The sequence below is a fragment of the Cherax quadricarinatus genome, chromosome 89 (assembly GCF_038502225.1).
Source record: "Cherax quadricarinatus isolate ZL_2023a chromosome 89, ASM3850222v1, whole genome shotgun sequence".
NCBI classification, from domain to species: Eukaryota; Metazoa; Arthropoda; class Malacostraca; order Decapoda; family Parastacidae; genus Cherax; species Cherax quadricarinatus.
In genome coordinates, this window is record NC_091380.1 from 3867097 (window position 1) to 3880751 (window position 13655).

A 13655-nucleotide genomic window follows, 5' to 3' on the forward strand; every position below is an offset into this window, starting at 1 on the left:
CAGGGCGACCCAAAAAGAAAAACAAAAGTCTCTCTTTTTAAATTTAGTAATTTATACAGGAGAAGAGGTTACTAGCCCTTTGCTCCTGACATTTTAGTCGCCTCTTACAACACGCATGGCTTACGGAGGAAGAATTCTGTTCCACTTCCCCATGGAGATAAGAGGAAATAAACAAGAACAAGAACCAGTAAGAAAATAGAAGAAAACCCAGAGGGGTGTGTATACATATGCTTGTACATGTATGTGTGGTGTGACCTAAATGTAAGTAGAAGTAGCAAGATGTACCTGAAACCTTGCATGTTCATGAGACAGAAAAATGGGCACCAGCAATCCTACCATCGTGTAAAACAATTGCAGGCTTTCATTTTACACTCACATGGCAGGACGGTAGTACCTCCCTGGGTGGTGCTGTCTACCAACCTACTACCTAATTTCTTTTAACCCTTTCAGGGTCCAAGGCCCAAATCTGGAGTCACGCACCAGTGTCCAAGAATTTTCAAAAAAAAAATTTGTTATTTTTTCTTATGAAATCGTAGAGAATCTTTTTGTGAAGGTAATAAAACAAAAAGTACGAAATTTGGTGGAAAAGTGACGAAATTATGCTCTCGCGAATTTTGATGTGTCAGCGATATTTACGAATCGGCGATTTTGCCGACTTTGACTCCCATTTTAGGCCAATTACATTATTCCAATCAACCAAATTCTTAGCTATTTCACTAGTATTACTTCTGTTCTATCGATTGAGCACAAGAAATCGCCAAGTCAACTGTTTCAACTACAAAATAAAGTGATCGGAAATTGTTAATTTGGCCAATTTAACACAAAGTTCAAAATATTCCAATTTCAAAATAGGGTCCAGAATGAACAATGTAGGCATTCCTGGCACTAAACTAACATTTCCTCTGTTCATTAGTTATGTTTTGAGGCTTTACAAATAAATTCCATTTTGATTTTTTATTCACATAATGAATTTTTATTCACACCAAAAAATAGAAGATTTACTCTTATGCAATACTGTAATAATTGTATAAATATCATCACCATATTTGTGAATGTATATTAGACCCACCAGCTGACGTGTATTAGACGTGTGAGGTCGTTTGTTTACTCTTGAATATCGGCAAAAATTTAACATTTCCGCTACTTTGAGCTCAGTTTCAAGCCATTTCCAATGCTAAAACCAATCAAAATCATCTCTATTTCTGTAATATGTCTTCCATTCTATCAAATGAGACCAAGAAATCGCAAATACAACTATAAAAAAACATACGAAAAAACACTGCAAAGTTGCTGTTTTAATCGAAAAATCATGATTTCACTTTTTTTCTCTCATTATACACAGTGTGCTGCAGGATCTGTTTTATGTGGTGCACACATACCACATAGATGTATTCTCTCATATCTAGGCCCAAATGTACCACTCACAGTTTATCAGAGTGAGCTGAGCTCATGGCGTAGATCTATGGTTTGGACCCTGAACGTAAAGCCGTAGATCTACGGGACGGACCCTGAAATGGTTAACATGTGCAAAAATGGTGAGAAGGTAGTTTTGAGGGAGAAGATTGAGAAGGGAGGGAATAGAGAGGGATAGGAGAGAGGGAGATGATAGAAGGGAGGAGAGAATCTGTTTTGTATATAAATTATGAAAATGATAGTGGGAATATAATTCTGATTAGATAATAGCTTTGACCATTACTTGAATATTTCTCTGCTATAGGAAGCACTTCAGTTTGATAGTGATATCGAGAGCCCAGTGAGTGAGCCATTTAAAGACTTGATTCATGGCTTACTGGAGGATGCCAACCGACGCCTCAACCATTCCGCTCTCCTCCAGCACAAATTCTTTTTCCATATTAACTGGAATGATCTCAGAAATTGTAAGTTTTGCTTATTGTTATCACCTGCTTTTTTGAAAACTAAAATTTTACTTTTCCAGAAAATCTGCATTTTATTGGTGTTTAAGTCAATTATATTTAGTTATGGTGTATGTAAATACATGTAACTGTATAACCTTAGTGAAGATGTTTTGTCCTTGTGAATAATGGTAAGAATTGATTATAGATTATGTTGGCAATATTTTGACCAGTGTGAACAATTTGCCATATGGCAGCATTGGCAGAGATACAGTGTGACCTGAAAGTCCTTTTAAGATTTCAAAAAATTATTACGACAACATGGTAAAAGATATGAAAATTTATGCTTCCCTGGTAATATATTTTCAGAGTACAGTAATTGGTTTATGAATTATTGGGTGTTCCAGATACCAGTAGCTGACAATAAAATACTCTGCTACAATAAACAATTGCATCAGAAAAATCACATCAGACATGAAGGCCAGTATGTATGTGGAATGAACTGGAGTATTGATTAGGTGTATTATGGTTCACTAGAGGTGCACATGTTGAGGTTACATACATTGGACAGACAAAAACTTTTATTTCTGCTATCATGTACAGAACTGTTTTTTCATGTCTTTTCATTATGTTGTAAAAAGCTATACATAGGAAAAGGATTTTATGTATACCCTGTATATTTGACAAATATCATCATAACTATACTTTTGTTTATTTCACATAATATTTTGCGAAGCATCCCCAGTGATATCAGAGTGAAGATAGTTTGTACAATAAATAGACTATCTATAAATAAAGATCAGTTAGTTCTATTACGTTGGAAGCGAGGAAATACTATACAGTAGACCCCCGCTTAACGATCACTTCCCAATGCGACCAATTATGTAAGTGTGTTTGTATGTGTATGTTTGGGGGTCTGAAATGGACTAATCTACTTCACAATATTCCTTATGGGAACAAATTCGGTCAGTACTGGCACCTGAACATACTTCTGGAATGAAAAAATATCGTTAACCTGGGGTCCACTGTATAGAGCTAAAGCTATTGTAGTGGTCATGACTTGCATTGCAGATGCTTATTATATTTGACATTTGTGGTATAGGTTACTGATGTAAGGCAGTGTTGACCTCTGAGGAGATAAATGTAGGTACAAGTATGTACATGAAAATTGTTTTTGTGAATAAGAATTGTGATTCTGAGTAGCACTGATTCTTTCTCCTAGGAACTCCTTATCATTAATCCTTCATAAATATAGTATGTTACTTTATGCCATTTATGAGTGTCTTGCTGTGTTGAGCCTAAGAGACCTTTTAAATGGGTCACTTTAGTTGGAATTTATACAAAACTTGGAATAAGAGACAAACCAATACTTCTTGATCCCTATTTAACAGTTAATTAATTTATATCTTTCCTCCTGTGCAGCTCCTCCACCATTTGTTCCTGTTGTCAATGGAGTGGATGACACTAGTAACTTTGAGGAATTTGAAAATGAGAAAAGACTCCCTAGTGTAGACGCCTTTCTTGTGCGCCAAGGATTTACTGGAAAGAATCTCCCATTTATTGGCTTCACTTATAATAGAAAACAACAAAATGCAGAAAGGTAAATATTAACTGTGTATATGTATTCTCCTATTTGTACAGTACTCACCTCGTGTGGTTGCAAAAGTTGATTCTCAGCTCCTGGCCCTGTATTTTAACTTTCCACTCTTCAGATTTCTTAGTTAAATGTTTTATTTTTTTATTAACACACTGGCCAATTCCCACCAAGGCAGGGTGGCCCGAAAAAGAAAAACTTTCACCATCATTCACTCCATCACTGTCTTGCCAGAAGGGTGCTTTACACTACAGTTTTTAAACTGCAACATTAACACCCCTCCTTCAGAGTGCAGTCACTGTACATGTACTTCCTATCTCCAGGACTCAAGTCCGGCCTGCCGGTTTCCCTGAATCCCTTCATAAATGTTATTTTGCTCACACTCCAATAGCACGTCAAGTATTAAAAACCATTTGTCTCCATTTGCTCCTATCAAACACGCTCAAGCATGCCTGCTGGAAGTCCAAGCCCCTCGCACACAAAACCTCCTTTACCCCCTCCCTCCAACCTTTCCTAGGCCGACCCCTACCCCGCCTTCCTTCCACTACAGACTGATACACTCTTGAAGTCATTCTGTTTCACTCCATTCTCTCTACATGTTCGAACCACCTCAACAACCCTTCCTCAGCCCTCTGGACAACAGTTTTGTTAATCCCGCACCTCCTCCTAACTTCCAAACTACGAATTCTCTGCATTATATTCACACCACACATTGCCCTCAGACATGACATCTCCACTGCCTCCAGCCTTCTCCTCGCTGCAACATTCATCACCCATGCTTCACAGTTCTTATCTAATGTTTCAATACACATATAACCATTAGTTAAATGTACCAGCAGTATACCTGGAGAGGGTCCCGGGGGTCAACACCCCTGTGGCCTGGTCTGTGACCAGGCCTCATGGTGGATCAGGGTTGAGGCAATGAATAGTCTACATGTCTTCTGCTTCATCTGATAATATATAGTACAGGTAAAATTTGTTACAAAATCATTAACCCCAGGTAGTATTGGTGGTGGTACAGGAGCAGCCCCACTTATACAGCAGGTTAGGTTCTGGGCTAATGCTGTAAAGTGAAGCAGCATTTTTTTTTTTTAATGCACATAAAAGTTTGGAAGGACGTCTAAACTGTTGTATCTGAGCGCCTCTGCAAAGACAGTGATTATGTATGAGTGATGGTGAAGCATTGAATGATGATGAAAGTTTTTCCTTTGTTTTTGGGTTTTTCTTTTTGGGTCACCCTGCCTCAGTGGGAAACGACCAATGTCTTAAAAAAAATGAAAGCCTTATAAAATGTTTACACTATCATATATTAAGTGAACAATAGAGCTAGGCCTAAAAAATTCTTATACAGTACACACATTACTTACCTTAAAATATTTTCATCCTTAGCTTATACAGTGGACCCCCTCATAACGATTACCTCCGAATGTGACCAATTATGTAAGTGTATTTATGTAAGTGCGTTTGTACGTGTATGTTTGGGGGTCTGAAATGGATTAATCTCTTCACAATATTTCTTATGGGAACAAATTCGGTCGGTACTGGCACCTGAACATACTTCTGGAGTGAAAAAATATCGTTAACCGGGGGTCCACTGTACTGTGTGGTGAATATACTTATTTATTGTAGGAAGTCTGAATAAGTGAATAATGGGTATTAATGAAAACTGCTGCATTAGCAGAACATTGTAAAGCTGGGCCCTTCTGTATTTATGTCAGCAGAGTGTATATTCCCTCAAAGGAAACTAGACATGCAATTACTCTTGAATGTTGACCTGTTGCTCAATAGTTAAATGCTTGGCTTGCAAGTGAAGGAACCTGGGATTGATTCTCAGGCAGGGAGAGATGTATAGGCAGGTCTCCTTTCACCTTTTTCCTCCGTTCACTTGTTCAAGAATTTGACACTATTAGTACCTAGCTTAGTACCAAGTTAAAAATCTTGCCTGAGTCACATCAGACATTACAAGCAACCAATATGAGAAATTTTGTACCAGATGTCAAGATGTTGTATTCTGAGCACCTCTGAAAAAATGGTGATTATGTATGAGTGAGGTGAAAGTGTTGAATGATGATGAAAGTATTTTCATTTTGATGATATTCTTTCTTTTTGGGTCACCCTGCCTCAGTGGGAGACAGCTGACTTGTTAAAAAAAAAAAAAAGTCAAGATTGAAAAAAAGTTAGATTCCTTCAACTCTAGATTTATATTCTTGTTTGACAGTTGTATTTGTCACTTGCTCGCTGAAAAATTAATTGCATGCAGTATTTTTTAGATCCATGTATACAGCCGGACTTGAGTTCGTGAGGTGGGAGGTACAGTGCCTGCGCTCTGAAGAAGGGGTGTTGATATGTTGGAGTTTAATTGTAGTGTAGATGCACCTGTGGCAAGACTCTGATGGAGTGAATGATGATGAAAGTGTTTCTTCTTTTTTTGGGTCAGCCTGCCTCAGTGGAAAACGGCTGATTTTTTTTTTTTTTTTTTTTTTCCAACAAGTTGGCCATCTCCCACCGAGGCAGGGTGACCCAAAGAGAAAGAAAATCCCCGAAAAGAAAATGCTTTCATCATCATTCAACACTTTCACCTCACTCACACATAATCACGCTTATTTTTTTTTTTTTTTATTATCACACCGGCCGATTCCCACCAAGGCAGGGTGGCCCGAAAAAGAAAAACTTTCACCATCATTCACTCCATCACTGTCTTGCCAGAAGGGTGCTTTACACTACAGTTTTTAAACTGCAACATTAACACCCCTCCTTCAGAGTGCAGGCACTGTACTTCCCATCTCCAGGACTCAAGTCCGGCCTGCCGGTTTCCCTGAATCCCTTCATAAATGTTACTTTGCTCACACTCCAACAGCACGTCAAGTATTAAAAACCATTTGTCTCCATTCACTCCTATCAAACACGCTCACGCATGCCTGCTGGAAGTCCAAGCCCCTCGCACACAAAACCTCCTTTACCCTCTCCCTCCAACCCTTCCTAGGCCGACCCCTACCCCGCCTTCCTTCCACTACAGACTGATACACTCTTGAAGTCATTCTGTTTCGCTCCATTCTCTCTACATGTCCGAACCACCTCAACAACCCTTCCTCAGCCCTCTGGACAACAGTTTTGGTAATCCCGCACCTCCTCCTAACTTCCAAACTATGAATTCTCTGCATTATATTCACACCACACATTGCCCTCAGACATGACATCTCCACTGCCTCCAGCCTTCTCCTCGCTGCAACATTCATCACCCACGCTTCACACCCATATAAGAGCGTTGGTAAAACTATACTCTCATACATTCCCCTCTTTGCCTCCAAGGACAAAGTTCTTTGTCTCCACAGACTCCTAAGTGCACCACTCACTCTTTTTCCCTCATCAATTCTATGATTCACCTCATCTTTCATAGACCCATCCGCTGACACGTCCACTCCCAAATATCTGAATACGTTCACCTCCTCCATACTCTCTCCCTCCAATCTGATATTCAATCTTTCATCACCTAATCTTTTTGTTATCCTCATAACCTTACTCTTTCCTGTATTCACCTTTAATTTTCTTCTTTTGCACACCCTACCAAATTCATCCACCAATCTCTGCAACTTCTCTTCAGAATCTCCCAAGAGCACAGTGTCATCGGCAAAGAGCAGCTGTGACAACTCCCACTTTGTGTGTGATTCTTTATCTTTTAACTCCACGCCTCTTGCCAAGACCCTCGCATTTACTTCTCTTACAACCCCATCTATAAATATATTAAACAACCACGGTGACATCACACATCCTTGTCTAAGGCCTACTTTTACTGGGAAAAAATTTCCCTCTTTCCTACATACTCTAACTTGAGCCTCACTATCCTCGTAAAAACTCTTCACTGCTTTCAGTAACCTACCTCCTACACCATACACTTGCAACATCTGCCACATTGCCCCCCTATCCACCCTGTCATACGCCTTTTCCAAATCCATAAATGCCACAAAGACCTCTTTAGCCTTATCTAAATACTGTTCACTTATATGTTTCACTGTAAACACCTGGTCCACACACCCCCTACCTTTCCTAAAGCCTCCTTGTTCATCTGCTATCCTATTCTCCGTCTTACTCTTAATTCTTTCAATTATAACTCTACCATACACTTTACCAGGTACACTCAACAGACTTATCCCCCTATAATTTTTGCACTCTCTTTTATCCCCTTTGCCTTTATACAAAGGAACTATGCATGCTCTCTGCCAATCCCTAGGTACCTTACCCTCTTCCATACATTTATTAAATAATTGCACCAACCACTCCAAAACTATATCCCCACCTGCTTTTAACATTTCTATCTTTATCCCATCAATCCCGGCTGCCTTACCCCCTTTCATTTTACCTACTGCCTCACGAACTTCCCCCACACTCACAACTGGCTCTTCCTCACTCCTACAAGATGTTATTCCTCCTTGCCCTATACACGAAATCACAGCTTCCCTATCTTCATCAACATTTAACAATTCCTCAAAATATTCCTTCCATCTTCCCAATACCTCTACCTCTCCATTTAATAACTCTCCTCTCCTATTTTTAACTGACAAATCCATTTGTTCTCTAGGCTTTCTTAACTTGTTAATCTCACTCCAAAACTTTTTCTTATGTTTTAATAAAATAAAAACATAGATTATGCTGTATTATAATTACTAATTTGCAGGTTTTATTCAGAAACATAGCAGTGCTCATTGTGTCCTTGCTTTACAGGGAAAGACTGAATTTCATGAGTAGAGTTGACATTTATTTTTTTTTTATTTTAAGAAATAATTATAAAAAGACACCATACTCATGTTTTCTTGATATTTAAGGAAATATTCCCATTGCATATATTTAATACGCTACACATACATGTACAAGCATTTATATACACACCCCTCTGGGTTTTCTTCTATTTTCTTACTAGTTCTTGTTCTTGTTTATTTCCTGTTACCTCCATGGGGAAGTGGAACAGAATTCTTCCTCCGTAAGCTATGCGTGTTGTAAGAGGCGACTAAAATGCCAGGAGCAAGGGGCTAGTAACCCCTTTTGTATATATTACTAAATGTAAAAGGAGAAACTTTTGTTTTTCCTTTTGGGCCACCCCGCCTCAGTGGGATACGGCCGGTGTGTTGAAAGAAAGATCTCAATATCCAATTAATTAGCATTATTTTTTATAGATCACCTCGAGATACTACAGCATTTAACATCTCGATACTGGATGAATCGATAAGAGAACCATCCTATCTTGAAGCACAGCTTAAAGCCCAGAAGAAGGAGAATCACGAACTTAAATTAAAGGTGAATAATGCATTACTTGTCCATTATCCAGATTGATTGTTCACTCACTGTTTCTTCCTGATCAGGTGTTTGCATAAATTGTGGCACTCTTTGTTGACAGCTCTCTGAGTTTAACAGTTCTTATCTAATGTTTCAATACACATATAACCATTAAGTAGTTAATGGTCCAAGTTAAACCAAAATGTTGTTGTAAGTTTCTCTCTTTTATGCACAGGTTGTTTGTGTATTGTTCCAGTCACAGTACAGGTTCTCCTCACTTTGTGATGTACAGTGGAACCTCAAATATCGAACTTTCTTCGGTCCAGAAGGCTGTTCGAGTGCCTTTACCGAATGAATTTATTCCCATCAGGAATAATGTAAATTAGATTAGTCCATTTCAGACCCTCAAAAATACACTTATAAAAGCACTTACAAAAATACACTTACATAATTGGTCATGTTGGGAGCAGTTCGATTTTTGAGGTTCCACTGTACTTGTTTACCGATGACTCGGACTTAAATTATATTAGAGCTGATTTCCTCTATTCTGTTTATTACAATATACAGTACACTACTACAGTGGACCCCCGCTTAACGATCACCTCCAAATGCGACCAATTATGTAAGTGTATTTATGTAAGTGCGTTTGTACGTGTATGTTTGGGGGTCTGAAATGGACTAATCTACTTCACAATATTCCTTATGGGAAAAAATTCGGTCAGTACTGGCACCTGAACATACTACTGGAATGAAAAAAGTTCGTTAACCGGGGGTCCACTGTATATAAACATTTAAAAATACGTATACTAAAAATGTTGTAAATAGTGCAAAGGTGACATTAAAACAATATCAGAGATGATTGACACAAACCTGCTACCATTATAGTATGCTCCTCACTTAACAACGAATTAGTTTACCAATGTGATCTTAGGAATGGAACTCCATTGTTAAGTGAGGAGAGGCTGTATTGTGCTTTTTTATTCTCTCTTCGTTTTTTGTTCCATTGATGTACTCTACTGCTTGTATTGGCTCATACCTACTTTTCTCATACAACTTGACTACTTTATGCAACCAGGTTTTTGTTTCCTTGGATCAAGCCTGTTTACCTTCCATGTCAAAGGTGCAATATGACCCTTTGGTTTAGCACTCCCCATTTTGTTTGCATGGACAGTGTGTACAAGATAGTAGACCACATTACCTGACATCTGAGCAGCAAAATAAAAATTGAGTGGGAGATTGTCTTTAGGTTGCTAAAACTCGGGTGGAACAGTATAATGGTTGCTTACGATGTGTTTGTCTGTTCTTGACACGATTGTTTGAGGTATTCATATGTAAAAAGGTTTGAAATTCAGTACTTGCAGTAGTTATTTATTTTTCTAAATTTAGTTTATGAAGCATACTTACAGTGCCTGCACTCTAAAGGAGGGGTATGGGATATTTTTTGTTTGGAGGGGCATCTGAACTGTCGTATCTGAACCCCTCTGGCAGGAGAGTGATAGTGTGAATGTTAGTGAAAGTGTTTTTTTTGGGGGGGAGGGGGGTGTCACCCTACCTTGGTAGGAGACAGGCCAGCATGTTAAAAAAAAAAAAAATTTGATGATCATGTTTACTTTCTCATTACATATCTTCACATTGTATTTTATATTTTTAGCTTGAAAGTATGAAGGAGAGTGAAGTAGGCCTTCTGATAAAAGGTAAAGACATGAAGCTGAAGGAAGCAGAGTGTCGGGTGGAATACCTGGACAAGGAGAGGCAGCGCTTGGAAGAAGAAAGTGTCAAGGAGAAGAAAGTTGCTGAAGTTAGTATTTTTCTTCTGTAACTGCAATACATTTTTGATGTAAAAATGCTAGAAGTATAAATGCAGAACTCCATGGGGAAGTGGACGTGAATTTTTCTTCCGTTAGCTGTGCATGTCGTAAGAGGTGCTACAGTGCCAGGAGCAAGGGGCTAGTAACCCTTTCTGTATAAATTACTAAATGTAAAAACGAACAACTTTCATTTCTTTTTTTGGGTCACTGCCTTAGTGAGAGACAGCTGGTGTGTTAAAAATACAGAAATGCTACATTTTTAACTCATTCGCTATTTCTCATAAAGACAGAGTGACCCAAAAGACGGAAACATTTACCAACACTCATTCACTTGCTATTTTTCTGGAATTGCATTGACATCACAAATTCAAATGAGCCTCTAATGCACAACATATCTCTCACCTTCAGAATTTAAGGTCATTGATATAGCTTTCCTGAATTTCTACATACATGTTACCTTGCCAAAAAACCCACTTACCCCACTCGCTGCACTCTAACATGTTGACATATGCTAATACATACCAAGGCATGGCTGAATGACTCAGTCCAATAAAAGATTGTACAAGTTTGTGCATATTGTGACAAAATATAAATTTAAGCTTTTGAAAAAAAAAAATCCAGGAAAATTTGTTGTATCTATGCAGAAAAGGATAGAGAATGTAGAAATAAATGTAAGTCATTAAGTAAGACACATGTGCAACAGTTAGTTATCTTTATTCAGAAATGTTTCTTTTACACAGTAGGCTTCTTCAGTCATATACAGAGGTGACAGTAGAAACATTAGAGATGTAAAGAGAATGTAATCAGTCCATCACCCTTGAAGACGTTTTGAGGTTGTCAGTCCATCAGCTTGGCTGAGGGTGATGGAATGATTACATTGTCTTTACATCTCTGCTGCTTCTGCTGCCACTTCTGTATTTGACTAAAGAGGCCTACTGCATAGGCAAAACATTTCAAAATAAAGCTACGTAACTGTTGGATATATCTTGATTGTGAACTTGATGGTATTGTTTATCATTATCATGTTCAAAATACAAGTTAACTTTTCAACATGGGATTTTTAAGTGAACATTTTTCTCCTATTCTAGGCTTACAGAAGAGACTTAGCACTGGAGAGGGCAGATCGGGCCCAAACAGAAAGCCAAACTATTGATTTAGTAAGGAGTTTGAAAACCCAGTGGAAAATGGCTGAATCAAAAAAAGTTGAAGCTCTGGAGAGTAGAATCACTGTGAGTATTCTTGTATGAGGACAGGAGAAGGTAGTGTGAGGAGAGGAATGGTTATGAGTTGGTAATGCCAGTGAAGTAACTATTTCTGATGCACTGCACTGCTGTACAAGCTTGTTCACACCCAGATTAATCCTTTCAAGGGAGGTGTCTTGATGCTGATGAAAGTCTTTTGATCTAAGGGAGTGGAGTTATGTTTCCACTCATTTGACCAAACCTGATTACCTTGGCTTATGATAGTTTTAACAATTTACTGATTTGTTGTAGGTATATGAAGAAGAGATTGCCTACCGACAGTCCCAGAACCAGGAGCTTAGCAAAGCACTCCTAGAGAAAGACAAGGCTCTGAGAGTTGCTCTAACTGAGAATGCAAAGCTGAAGAAACAGCTGCAAGTAAAGGTAAGTACTAATATTATCTTTGTAGATAAATTAGACACAAGTGCAACACTTGGGTATCTGTGGAATGTTTTGCCACACATTGTCTTCATCATTGCCACTGTGTGGCAAAATGTTTCCACAGTAAAGATACCCAAGTGTTGCACATGTTTATAATTTATCAACTTGTCAGTTCTCTGAACCATTTGTCTACATATCTGTAGTTACAGGATTTGAATCCTGGAGGTGGGAAGTACAGTGCTTGCACTCTGTAGAAGGGGTAGGGATATTTGCAGTTTTGATCTGTAGTATTGGTGCTCCTCTGGCAAGACAGTGGGTGATAGTAAAAGTGTTTCTTTTTTTGGTCGCCCTACCTCGGAGGGAAACGGCTGTTTTTTTTTTTTTTAAATAAAAAGGGTTACAGGATCAGTGCTATTGTTTTGAAGTCCAGTTTTTATTGTTTAGCTTGTCAGATTATAATTTTAGGTCTCAGTTGGTAAGTTTACCTCTTCATGGATCCTGTTCCAGTAGCCTCACTATTTGTCAGGCACCACAGCTAAGTGGAGCTACATTGCATATGATTGGAGAAGTTGTTTCTTCCATATGCAGTACTGTAATGTCCTTTTTAAAATACTTTTCTTGGGGAAACACGTTACTGGAAAGACAATTTTTTCATTTTCTCTGTGATTGGTTAATACTGTACCTACTTAATGAATTTTATTTTTAATGCTAGACTGGTTTGTTTTGATTGCCTGTGGAAGTACTAATTTTAAACTCCAGTTATTTTCACCAAGGTGGCCAAGCACTATGGTAAGAATATATTAGGTACCTCTTCCCTATTGATGTTCACTAATATTTTTTTTTACATATTGTGATCTATAATGATGCCTGGTGGCCTGCTCTGTTTTCTCCATATTACCCTTTTATTTTTTCTCCTTTTTCTATCATTACCCTTTTATTTTTATCCTTTCTATTTTCTATGCATCCACTGTTTTCCATGTACAAGTGAACTGTGACAGTCCTCTCCACACTTTCCAGCTTCTCAGTGTAAACAAGTTTTTGTTTCACATGTATTCTTGCTGTATTTTAATATATTTTATTCTTTTTGTTTATACATAATGAGTGGTTTGATGCAGTTTTTATTACCATGGTTTGTGATACCGTATATTTACCTTTGAACCTTGGTATTGAATCAGCTGCCACTCCGCCATATGCCAGATCATTCCACTTTACTATTGAGGCATGGAAAAGGTGTTGTATGATGTCCCTGTGGCTCAGTTGAGTGTGTGCTTCCACCTATACATACAAATTCTAATTCATTAAAGAATTTGTGTACATTGAGTCTGTGACATTGTCATATTTCTAATGATATTTGTATTTGTGTTTTCTCTCTGTGGGGAAGTGGAGAAGAATCACTTCTCTGTAAGCTGTGTGTTGTAAGAGGCAACTAAAATGCCAGGAGCAAGGGACTAGTAACCCCTTCTGTATACATTGCTAAATGTTAAAAGAAGAAAAACTGTTTCTTTTCTTT

At 38.2% G+C, this 13655-nt stretch overlaps 1 protein-coding gene across 3 annotated transcripts in view; it reads left to right on the forward strand.

Annotated features, from left to right (window-relative positions):
- Positions 1-13655, forward strand: part of sti (sticky) — an 80775-nt gene that overhangs the window by 9866 nt on the left and 57254 nt on the right. For all 3 annotated transcript variants that reach the window (XR_011394555.1, XM_070104081.1, XM_070104083.1), the window contains exons 8-13: positions 1718-1877; positions 3276-3453; positions 8616-8736; positions 10367-10513; positions 11612-11752; positions 12017-12148. Coding sequence is in view for 2 of the 3 variants with exons in the window: in XM_070104081.1 (XP_069960182.1) it covers positions 1718-1877; positions 3276-3453; positions 8616-8736; positions 10367-10513; positions 11612-11752; positions 12017-12148 (879 nt within the window). In the remaining variant the exon portion in view is untranslated. The remainder of the gene's footprint in view (positions 1-1717; positions 1878-3275; positions 3454-8615; positions 8737-10366; positions 10514-11611; positions 11753-12016; positions 12149-13655) is intronic.